Here is a 12126-nt window from a genome sequence, read left to right as displayed (position 1 = left end):
TGGGGTTGGGAGATAAGTGAAACAAAACGATACAGACACAGAGAAAAATTGCATCATGTAACTGCAATCTTTTTATCTGCCCAGACACTCCACCCCCCACATCTGAGCACCTCCTCCCAGATATTTATGGATTAATCCTCACCCACTCCCTGGGAGGTAGGGGAGCATTACTGTCCCCCGTTTAGTGCCGGGGCCCTGAAGCACAGCGAGGCTAGGGGATGTGGCCAAGGGTACCCAGGAAGGCTGTGGCAGAGCCCAGAGTAGAGGCCACCTCTCCGGGCCTTTCCACCTGTTCCATCGGAGGGTTCGGTGCCGGGGAGCTCAGCCAGGCAGAAAGACAGAAGAGGAGGGAGAAGGCAGCATTTGTGCAGCCCAAGGGGAGGGGGGCCCGTTTACAGGGGGCCTCCAACGAGCAAACCCCGCACCCCCTTTGGAGACCGAGCCTCCGTGGGGCGGGAGCCAGCAGAGGGCAGCAGCAGGCCCGCCGGCGGCGCGGCGAGCCTGCCACTCGGAGGCAGAGGAAATGAAGGCGAGTTCCTCTGAGTCAGGAGCCATTAGCCCAAGAAGCTGGAGCGCCCAGCGCCGTGAGGCCGGGCGCGGGGAGCCGGAGCGCGGAGCCCAGCCCGCGGCGGAGGGGCCCGAGCGCTGCCGCCGGGCGCCCTGCTCAGGTGGGACCGGGGCGGCGGGGCGGGCAGGGCCGCTTGGCCCCCGCAGCCGGGGCACAGGGCGGGCGGCGGGGCTGGGAGTTCGCGGACAAGGGCGCCGCGCCGGGCCGCCCCCCCCCCCTCCGGGCCGCCCCCGGGAGCCGAGCCGAGCCCCGCCGGGGGGCGCCGCGGGACCCACTTGCTGCAGCGCGGGGCGGCGGGAGCGCGGGTCCCCGCACGGGGCTGGGCCCTTCCCCGGCCCCAGCACTTGGGCCGCCGGCCAGGCTGGCCCCGGGGGCGCCGCGCGTCCTCCCCCGATGCAGCGGCGGCTCGGCCGGGCTGGAGCCGAGCCAGGCGCCGGGGCGGGGGGAGGCGGCTCCGCGGAGCCCGCCCGGCCGCCGGCGGCTCCCATTGTCCTCGGCGGGCCCGGGCCCGGGGCCGGGGCCGGGGCGGGAGCAGCAGGGGGCGGTGCTGGCCGCCCCTGGGAAGGGCCTGCCCGGGGCGGGGGGGCCCAGGCGTCCCGCAGCCGCCGGCCGGCCCCGCTCCCCGCCCGCCGCGGCAGAGACCAGGGGGAGCGCGAACAAAAGGCTGCGCCTGCCGGCCCGGCCACTGCCGCAGGAGCGGCCCGGGGGGCCGGCCCGAGCCCCCAGCCGGGCGGGCTGCGCTCCCAGGAGGCCTCGGAGCGGCTCCGCGCTGGGGAGGGGGGAGGAGAGCAGAGGAGATTAGCTCCCCAGCCGGCCGTGGTATGCAGAAAATGCTGAGCTGGGGGGGGGCGGGGGTGCACGGTCTGGCTCTGTGTGTGCGCGCGCGTGTGTACATGGTATGGCTCTGTGCACACGGTATGGCTGTGTGTGCGTGTGTGTGTGCACGGTATGGTTCTCTGTGTGTGCATATGTGTGTACATGGTATGGCTCTGTGCACACGGTATGGCTGTGTGTGTGTGCGCGCGTGTGTGTACATGGTATGGCTCTGTGCACACTGTATGGCTGTGTGTGTGCGTGTGTGTGCACGGTATGGTTCTCTGTGTGTGCGTGTGTGTGTACATGGTATGGCTCTGTGCACACGGTATGGCTGTGTGTGTGCGTGTGTGTGCACGATATGGTTCTCTGTGTGTGCGTGTGCGTGTACATGGTATGGCTCTGTGCACACAGTCTGGCTCTGTGCGTGTGTGTGTGTACACGGTATGGTTCTCTGTGCGCACATGATATGGCTCTGTGTGTGTACATGGTATGGCTCTGTGCGCACGGGGAGTGTGTGTGTGTGTGCACACGGTCTGGCTCTGTGCGTGTGTGTGTATGGTATGGTTCTGTGCACACGGGGGTGTGTGTGCACCTGTGTGTACGGTATGGTTCTGTCCACACGGTATGGCTCTGTATGTGTGTACGGTATGGCTCTGTGCACGGTATGGCTGTGTGTGTGTGTCCATGGTATGGGTGCGTGTGTACACTATAGCTTATATTTTATAACCTATAGAGTAATATCTACAAATGAAATAATATCACAAAACCAAATTCTGAAGTCACTTTGAAATGAGACGTCAGAGCGTTCTGTCTGGATAAGGTCTCAAGGGACCATTTCAAGCCTTGTCCAAACGCTTGTTTTCACCGTTTTTTTCCTCCTCTCTAAACTGAATTTCGCTGGCATGGGCAGGTTCCCGTGGAACGGTTCAATTTTGACAAAGGGGCATTTTCTGACAGAAAACCAGGGTTCTGTTGGGCAATTTTGGACCAGGTCTGATATCTAGCTGTTTCGGTACTTTGCTGGTCTCCATCGCTGTGGTCTCTGTGCACCTTGCAGTCCTCATAACTCCCCAGTGAGCAGTATTATCCCCATTCACACATGGGGAAACTGAGGCACACAGAGCTTAGCAGGACTGGCAAGTCTCTCTTCTGTAATGCATATCTAACCGAGCAGCTGTTAGCTCTGGTTCTCCACCCAAGGAGGATCCCAGGCTTGGAGTGGGCTGCCAAGTCTAACTGGGGGTTATTAACTCTTCTACTACAAGATGGATTGTCTAAGGAGGGTGCTTAGACAGCCCGCGTTTACCTCTGGTTTTCTCTCTTCTCTCAGGTGCTTTCAAGCTGGGATGAGCGTCTCCCCTGCCACCTGGCACTCTGGAGCAGTTATTTAATCTCCCCAAGCCACCCATCTCCGTCCGGATTTGTGTCCCGGAGCAGGATTGGCTCCAGGCTGTTTTCCCCCTGGCACCATGGATTCGTCAGCTGCTCTGGCTTCTGCTCCTCCTTCTTCAGCTCCCTCTGGGTCCCGGAGCCCGATGTTTTCCTCAGGAGCCGACCGAGAGGAGTGGGGACCTAGGTTCAACTGCGCCCCTTCCACTTCTGCCGCGGCCTCCCAGGGGTTGGCCACCTCTGGCCGGAAGAGGAAAGCCAACTTCTCCAACGACGAGACAGAGACTCTGGTCTGGAACGTGGTTCGGCACTTCAGCGCCCTCTACGGCTCCGAATCCCTCCGAGCTCACCCGGTGCGGCGGAAGCAGCTGTGGACCCAGATCCAGAGTCGGGTTAACTTCCTCGGCTACACCGAGCGCTCCATCGACGACCTCAAGCACAAGTGGCGAGACCTGCGGCTGGACGTCAAGAAGAAGATCACCTCCAAGAAGCATCCCCCTATGAACAGGGCAGGGGGGCCTCTCCACAAACCCCGCCTCACGCCCCTGGAGAAGATGGTGGCCTCCACCTTCTTACAGGCCAGCCATGATTCAGAGCCCGAGATCATCTTTGACCCCGGTGAGCTAAGCTTTGGGTTTCTCTGAGAGCAGGTCTGGTGCGCATGAGCTCACCATGGTGGTAGGGTCGGGGAGGTCTATGGGTAAAGGAGATGGAGCCAGAAGACCATTCTTCCAGGGAAAGGGGCTTTCATGAACATCTGTTTCCATCCAGTTGTCACCATCTGAACACATCAGCCTCACCTAATAGTAATGTAACAAATCCCTGGCCCTCTGGGACTTGGTTTGTGGTGAACATTTACTTACTATGCTAGCTCAGAGAGGATGGTGAAAAAAGACTTGTCAATTTTGCCTTTGTACTAGTCAGTTTCTCTTTTGGGTTTTCCTGCAGTAGGAGAATACTGTAATGTCTCGGTGGCAAAGGCTGCTGGGAAATATTTATACTCAAATAGCCAAACTAAAGGAAATAGTTTTCCCTGGAATTTAAAAAAAAAAAATGGTGGAAATATTCCTGTTGATCTTCGGTTTTGTAAAACTTTTTTGTTTTTCAAAACATCTATATACTGCGTCTCGCCTGATCACATCCCTTTTACAGGTGACTTGCAGGGGGAAAAGTCCTGGGTTCGTGCCCCCTTTTGACTGCATGGGTATGTGTTCTTCTGCGTTAGCAGTGCCACTGTGAAATAGCTCTGGAGCTGTGCAGAGTGGTTGCGCGTGCTGACACGTTGTGCTCACTTGAGCGTTAGCCTATATCCTCGGCTAAGCCAGCCAACGCGAGCTCAGGGCTTTTGCGTGTGGGCAGGATTTGGGCAGCACTCGAGTTAACTGTGCAGTGACGACAAGTCCTCAGGTGTATCAAGTAGGGTTGACAAGTTTCTCCCCCCACATCCAAAAATCAAAATGGGGGGGATGGGGAGGCACAAGGGATTCGGCTCTTTTTTACATTAAAAGAGGGCAGAAGAGACCTACATGTCTTCCGGGGAGACTCTTTGCGCTACTGTGGAACGTGAAGGAACGTGACATCAGACGAATCAAGCAAGAGTCACCCGATGAAGGCGCTGATTCAGCAAAGCACTTATGCACCTGTCTAACTTTTTAAACATACTTAAGGCCATCCCTGTTAATCAAAGCACTTAAGCACATGCTTTGACTTCAGTTATACTTACCCACACGTGCTTAAAGTTAAGCACGTGCTTAAGTGCTTTGGTGAATTGGTGCTAAAGTTAGGCATGTGCTTAACTACCTTGCAGAAGTGGGGCCTAACTGAGAGAGTGATTTTTTTTCCAGAGTGATTAAAATTATTTTGTTTTATTTGCTTTTTGTTACCCACTATTTAACTCAAATACATGAGACACACTTGGGAGAAAAATCTCTGCGTTAAAGACTCTCTCTCTCTCTCTCTCCTCCTTCAACGAACCATGGAACAAGCTCCTAGTCCAGATGTCTGGAACCGCCAGTAAAGCAGGGAAGACCCGACTGGACATTCTCAATATGCTGAAGATCAAACAAACAAAACCTCAGAACCTTGGTTCTTTTGTTCGTTTGTTTAAAGACCCATTTCAGGTGGCCTTTTATACCTTGTAGAGGACCAAAAATAAATAAAAGGGGCTAAATCCAATTTTCGTTCGCTTTGCTGCTCACCTTTAAGTTCAGATCAGGCCACTAGCTTTTGGTGAAGGAGGGACATACAAGCACGAATTGTTAGTTTAAATATATACTGCAAAAATCCTGGCTGGTTTTGGGCTAGACATGGCTTATATAAAAACACAATGGAAATATCCTCTTGGACTTGATAGAAAATCATGATCTTTCTGTAGGGTGTTTTTTGGACCGTCCTGTAGAGCTGATCAGAGAATGATCTCCCTGCTATAGAATTGTATAGGACCATTCAGAAAACCCATAGAAAGGATTTAGTTCACTTAAGTTCTGTAGTTTGTTGGAGTAATTTTTACATGTCCCTGTGGGTTTCATCCCAATTCCAATGGCTGGGTGAAGCTAGACAAATTCAGACTGGAAATAACACATATGTTTTTAATGGTGAGAGTAATTAACCGTTGGAAGAATTGACCAAGGGTGGTGGTGGATTCTCCATCACTGACCATTTTCAATCAAGGTGGGCTGTTTTTCTAAAGGATTTGCTCTAGGAATCATTTTGGGGCAGTTCCCTGGCCTGTGTTATGCAGGCAGTCAGACCAGATGATCACAATGGTCCCTTCTGGCCTTGGGATCTCTGAAAAGTCCTAGAGGATGTTTCCCTAGGGGAATCCTAGCCCATGATACACGAAGCCTATGGAATGATCGTCTCTATCCTCTTACGTCAATCGTCTCTTTCTCCTGCAGACTTGTTCTTCCCAGGTGCGTCCAAGCAATCGATCATGTCCTTCCAGCCTGCAGTCAGCCACCCCAGCATCTACATAGACACCAATGGGCAGCCCTCCTCTTTGCCTGACGTGGAAGGTTCCGCTGTGCCCCGGCTCGCAGTCCAGAGTCCAGACCCTTCTGTGATCTGTGAATACAGCCGAGGCGAGGGGCAGAGCAGTTCAGGTAGGGGTGATGGGGAAGCTGCTCACAGCTACAGCAAAGGCCAGGCTGACTGTCCGGGGCACAGGCCTCTTTGACAGCTGGGGGCAGCAGTTGCTGGTGCCTGTTAAAGGGTCAGCCAGGGAATCCTGAGCATGGGTCTGACAATTACTTTTCTGTGACGCGCTGTCTCCAGCAGGCGCTGCAGTGGGGATGCTGTAGAAGGCCAAGGAGTGGTTACTTTTGTTGTTAAAAATGGTGAAATGATTGTGACTCAGAACCTGGGCCGAGCATGTTCATTACATAACCCCAGTGAAGTTACACCAGAAATGGAGTAGGGTCCCATAGTCAAATCTCAGACCTCCACATACTCCTAGAGAAACTCTTTGCAAGGACGTGTCCTCACGGTCAGCTTCGAACAGCCTAGTGGTTAGCTTCAGGGCAAACACTTGTGCGTTCACAATGCTCAAACTGTGGGTGACTATTCCAGCGCTCCTGCCCTCTAGTGTCCAGTCTCCTAACGCAAGAACAAGGAGACGGTCAATGAAACGAAAAGGCAGCAAATTCCAAACTGATCTAAGACAATAAACATTTTTCCTGCAGCATAGAAGTTCCCTGTGGAACTCACTGCCACAGGATGTCGTCAAGGTCAAGAATTTAACAAGATTCCAAGACAGATTGAGCATTTTTGTGGATGAGCAAAATATCCAGCATTATCCAACTTAATCCTCAAAAAGATGTTGGAAGGGATGTAACAGCCTCATGGTTCAGGGCCCAAGACAGTCTCAAAGTATTGGGGGTTAGGAGGAGACTCCCATTGGGGGCCAGATTATCCCATATCTGCTACTGCAGGCTTTTTACACCTGCCAGCGAAGTAGCTGGTTCTGGCCACCGTCGGGAAAGGAACGTTCCTGTTGGGTCTGACCAGCGCCCATGCAGCCCTGCCAGGGTGTGTGTGTCTGTGACTGCTTTGAGTGATTTTTTAGTAAGAAGATGATCCTGGGGCGGTCCCAGGGATGTGGGGAGAGGGGACTGATTGGGAATCTAACGCACGGTGCCAAAGGGGGTGAAGCTGATAGACTGACCTGCTAGCTTCTCTTCTCTTTCAGCCGAATCGGGGCCGGAGCTGCGGACTCCAGAGATGTCGGCCATGTCCCCGCCTCTGAGAAATGAGTCCCTCGTCTCCTACGCCTCCCTGTCGGAGGAAGAAGAGCGGGAAGGCCAGGAGGTGGACGGGTGCCCCGGCGCAGCGATGGGCCTTCAGCCTGGTCCAGAGCCCCAGCTGTCGGCAGAGGACAGCGCGAAGGCATCCCGGCAGGCCATGCTCATCCGCCGGTGCAACTCCCAGGGCTCCATGAGCTCCCTCCCCGAGGACACGCTCAATCACGTGGACGCTCACGCAGACTGGGCCCACGAAGGGGTCCCCGACATCCCCTCCTTGGGCAGGGTGCTTAACGCCTCCCAGCCGGAAGAGGAGGAGGGCAGCCAGGGCCCTGAGCTGGGCTCCTTGCCCCGGGTACTGATGGGGCCCACGTGGGGGGAGAAGCAGCAGCAGGAGGAGGAGCAGCAGCAGCAGCAGCAGGCGCGCTCCCCGCTGCATGGCGCGCTCACCGAGGAGTCCCTGCCCTCCTCCGCCTCACCTCAGGAGGAGCAGCCCCCCGCCCCGGTGCCGCCGCCGCGGGGCCTGGGCTGCTCGTGGCTGCGGGAGGGCAGGCGGGAGAGCTGGAGGACTAACATCCACCGCCTGCTGGACCTGGAGGAGCAGTGGGACCAGCTGTACCACCAGGAGCTGGCCATGTGGCAGGAGGAGCGGGCCACGCAGCGCGAGGAGCGGGCGCGGGACAGGGAGCTGCAGTTCCGCCTGCTGGGCGTCCTGACGGACATCCGGGACGAGCTGCGCTACCTGCGGCAGGAGCGGGCCAGCGCGCGCCAGAGCCAGGCCCCGCCCGCCGAGGCGGGGCCCGAGGCCAGCGGGCTCTTAGACCAGCCGCCCAAGGCGGAAGTCAGCTTCCCCGGGCCGACCCTGGGCAGCGCCGGCTGGGGGGAGAGCGCCATGGCCAGCAGGAACCCCTATGGCAGCCGGGGGCGGGGGCGGCGCCGGGGCCGGCCGCGCGGCTCCGCCTCCAAACACAGACGCCTCTTCCTGACCAATAGCTAGGAGTGGCTGGGGGCTGTCAATTCCAGTGACGGACATGGTGTGTGGACAGCCCTCCCGGAGCCTGGGGGCGAGCGCACGGGGTGGGCACGCAGCGTGCGCCTGGACATGGAAGGGCAGGGCTGAGTGTGCGGGGGGATGCGTGCGGCGGGGGCTGAGTGTGTGTGCTGGAGGTGTGTGAGGGGGGAGAGAGAGAGAAGCATCTGGGAATATGCCTGGTGTGCAAACGCATCGGTGCGTGTGTGTGAGCTGGGGAATCGAGCGTGCCTGTGTAAGTTTGACAGGTGTAGGTGCAGTTTGAGCATCTGTGCACCAGCATCTGTTGGGGGAGGGTATGTGGGAGGAAGTGTGCAAGCCTGTAGTGTGCGTGTCCGAGAGAATGGTGTGTGAATGCATGGACTGCAGGTGTGACTGCAGCTGTGTGTGGGTGGGTGAATGCATGTGCTTGTGAACTTGTAGCGGCAGATGTGTAAGCAATGCACGGGTGTGAGCATGTGGCACGTGTGGGGAGTGTGTAAGGCTGCAGTGTTGCGTGTCGGAGTGCAAGCGGGGAGCATATACTGCATCATGCGTGTGCACACGTGAGTCCAGTGTGTCTGAATGAGGCAGCCGTGTGGCAGAGGGATTTGTCTGAGAACAGAGAGGTGAGCGTGAGTAGCCCTGGGAGGCTGTGATTGGTTGGCAGGGGGTCTGGGGGGGTGTCCATGGCACGAGCGTGAGCATGTGTGTTAGTGCAGGTGGGAGTGCTAGTGCACAGTCCACGTACACAGGATGTGTGTGCTCACAGCTGGATGTCCATGCCTATGTGGGAGTGCCAGCTGTGGCAACGGGTGAGTGCAGGGCATGCAGGAGGGGCATGTAGCAGGCACGCTGTGTGGGTGTGAGGGGTGTGAGTGACTGGCTGTGATTGCACCCTGAGAGGTGCGCGCACAGGAGTGTGTGACTGTCCGGCAGGGCACGTTGGGGACACAGGGACAATCAGGCAGCGGCGCACTTGTACGAGCAGGAGCGGCTGGGGGTGGAGGCTGAGTGCACGTGTGAGCGCACGGGGAGGTGAGTCCGAGCAGCGATGGGAGGGGGTGTGTCTGTCGTGCGTTTAGGAGGGGGTGTCCGTGGAGCCGGGGTGTGTGTGTGCTATTTTAAGGCAAGGCCGTGTGGGGGTGGCTGAGTGAAAGTGCTGCGCTCCTGCGTCTGGGAAGTGCGTGTACGTGTCACCCGGGGCATGTGCCTGCCGGCAGGGGGTAGATGTGCAAGTGCGCTAGGCTGAGTAGGGTTGCTACTTTCTGGGAGGGAGGGGAATTAGGAATAGTCGCTGTCCTGCGAGAACATTTTATGCAAATCATTTAATGACCTAATTTGCATATAACCATAAACTTCTGTTTAAAAAAAAACACCCCAAACCCAAGCCTGTGTGTGGACTCAGTGCTGGTTAAAGCTGTGGGAATGGGCACTGCACCCATTCTTGGTTAATAGTCAGTGCCACTTTAGATGCCGCTCCTCTGGCTCTGAAATGCCACTTGCATTGGCAGCTTCTCCCTGCAGCTCCTTCTCCCAGCTCTCCTGGGCAGGCTGGTCGGTGGCCGGAGGGCAATGGGTGGGTGCAAGGCCTGTCCCGGGGCACGGATGGCTACCTGGGCACTGGCTTTCCTGAGCGGAGGGCTGATGGGCAGGATGCTGTGAATCCAGCCAAGGGCGAGTCATTGGTCTGCCGGATCCTGCAGCTGCACACACCTGTTCCCTTGTACAATGCCCGGGGTTCCCAAATAGCTCCTGAGCAGACCGAGAACTCCATCAACTCTGTCTCCAGGTGGGACACCTCTTACCAGACTCCCCAGCTGGCTGGCAGGCAACACGTCTCCTGGAGCCAGACGGGCTGTGGGAAGTAAGGGGCAATTCAGGCCAGGGGTGACCTGACTCTGTTGCCCTGCTGGGCAGAGAAGCGTGGTTTGAGCCGTGCAGGGCGAGGACTAGCCCCTTCCGTGTCTGGGGTGACTCGGTCCCTGCCTCACTTGTGGCCAGCTGATGGCCTGTGCCGTGACGGGGCCGCTCGGTTCCTGCCTGGGCCTTGTGGGGGCAGCGTGGTAAGGATGGCTGCCAGAGCGGGTCCCCGGCTGCCCCATTGTGGAGCAGTGGGGGGGTGCCTGCTAGGTGCCAGCTGGCACGGTGGTGGTATCCATTGCCTGATGGCTTCCTTGCCTTTCCTCTCTGGTGCCAGGTGTGTGTGGACCCCGCTGCACGGACCAGCTGGGGTTGTGCCAGCCAGGTGACGGGGTGGCCCCCTGTGATCCATCCGGTGTCTGGACAGACTTGCCGCCCTCTTAGCCATATTGGCCACTAGGGGGCTCGTTGCTCTTCTGCCCCTCCCAGCCCCGGCGTGCTTTGCCCAGCTCCGCTGTGTGTTCACGCTCAGGCAGCACTTCGGTTTTCTGTGCTCCCTCCGCTCACCACCATCAGCTGGTCACTCAGAAACTGAGCCAGCCTGGCCATGCCAGCCAGTGCTCCATGGCTCTGCCCGGAGTCACGGTACCAAGCGTGCTCAGGGCTGGGCTGGATTTTCCCATTTGGAGATGAGACCCACCGGGCAGCTCCTCCTGGCGGAGTCATAGCAGAACTGGGCCCCTCTCCACCCCGCGTAGCGTTCTCCAGGGCAGCCTGCAGACCTGGGAAGGGGAATGCAGCTCCTTCCATGGCCAAGTGGGGGCACCGCAGAGCCATCCAGCCCAGAGTTAGATGCTGCTGAGTGAATAGACCCTGGAAACGTTTCCTGCGAGGATTCGTGCCTTGGGCAGGTTCCATTCATTTCTAATTTAGAAGCAGAAAGGCTCTTTTCCTGTTTTCAAGCCGGCCCTGCTGTGCGGTGCCCCCTCGCCACACGGTTCACCCCCCTTGGTGTAAATCAGGCTATTGCCAGGGAGGTCAATAGCCTGATTTACACCAAGCCTGCTATTGCAGGAGCTGGCTGTGTGCTTTGGAGCAAAACCTCGTTCGCTCCACGTTGCAAACATGAGAACGGTGCCCACCCAGGGCTCCTGGAAGCAAAGTGTTCCCACGTGCATGTGCCAGCCAAGGAATGCGTTTCCCAGGTAAGAGGAAGGCGGCGGGGTCTGATGGGGGCATGGCACTGCACTGGGGCGTATTACTCGTGTCCTGCAGAGCTAATTAATGCACTGGCGCCTGGGCTTGAGTGGAAGTGGACTTTGGTTTAACAGAAGATACCCAAGGGCCGTGGCTCTGAACCTCTCCACACGACTGGACCCCTTTCAGGAGTCTCATTTGTCTTGCGCACCCCCAAGTTGCACCTCACTTCAAAACGACTTGCTTACAAAATCAGACCTAAAAACACAGACGTGTCACGGCCACTGTTATGGAAAAATAGCCGCCTTCCTCATTTTCACCATATAATTATAAATCAGCTGGACCATAAATATTGTACTTACATTTCAGTGTATAGAACAGTAGAAACAAGTCATTGTATGAAATTTTAGTTTGTACTGACTGCACTGGTGCTTTTTATGTAACCTGTTGTAACACCAGGCAAATCCCTAGATGAGTTCAGGTGCCCCCTGGAAGACCTCGGCGTCCCCGCAGGGGGAAGCATCCCCCTGGTTAAGAACCACTGCCTAAGGGTATGGAGCTCACACCTGACGCTCTGACCAGCCCCTACCAGCACGGGGGGTTGGAATTGCTGACTTCTCGTGGGCCCTTCCAGCCCTATCCAGCCTGTCTTCGCAGCGAGCAGGTTTGGCTGAAGCCGTTGGCAGCATCTTCCTCCCTTGATTTCCGCAGCCCGTTTCCCCCAGTGCGACCCCCCTCGTGAGCAATTCCCGCCCGAAGAGACGTTTGCTGTTCCTCCTGCCCTGTGCCTGGGCGGAGCGGAGAGCCAGGCTGGCATTCTGCTACAAGAGCTGCTCCTGGCAGCAGTGCTGGAAGCCAGACAGTTTTTGCCCCGCTCCCGATATTCGTAGACTCAATATCGCCTCAGAAGTGTTAACAAACCAAGGAGAGGTGGTAAGGTCCAGAGGCAGGGCCCCGGGCTGGGTGGGAGGTGTGAAGCCTGGGTTCTAGCTCTTGACTCTGCCACTGACTCCTTACATGACCGTGAGAGAGTCCCTTGCTGCTGG

At 57.2% G+C, this 12126-nt stretch overlaps 1 protein-coding gene across 2 annotated transcripts; it reads left to right on the top strand.

Annotated features, from left to right (window-relative positions):
* Positions 1 to 535: 535 nt before the first annotated feature.
* LOC123363145 lies at positions 536 to 9727 on the top strand. Of its 2 annotated transcripts, none has more exons than XM_045004010.1 (4): positions 536 to 668; positions 2715 to 3391; positions 5671 to 5874; positions 6960 to 9727. In XM_045004010.1, exons 2-4 carry the CDS (start codon positions 2854 to 2856, stop codon positions 8006 to 8008), a joined length of 1791 nt encoding a protein of 596 aa, XP_044859945.1. In that variant the 5' UTR covers positions 536 to 668; positions 2715 to 2853; the 3' UTR covers positions 8009 to 9727. The 2 variants fall into 2 exon arrangements, with proteins under 2 accessions (XP_044859945.1, XP_044859946.1); XM_045004011.1 differs by lacking the exon at positions 536 to 668 and adding an exon at positions 1253 to 1387.
* The last annotated feature ends 2399 nt before the right edge of the window (positions 9728 to 12126 follow it).

The sequence above is a fragment of the Mauremys mutica genome, chromosome 2 (assembly GCF_020497125.1).
Source record: "Mauremys mutica isolate MM-2020 ecotype Southern chromosome 2, ASM2049712v1, whole genome shotgun sequence".
Lineage (NCBI taxonomy): Eukaryota > Metazoa > Chordata > Testudines > Geoemydidae > Mauremys > Mauremys mutica.
This window is presented reverse-complemented; position numbering and strand designations above follow the sequence as displayed.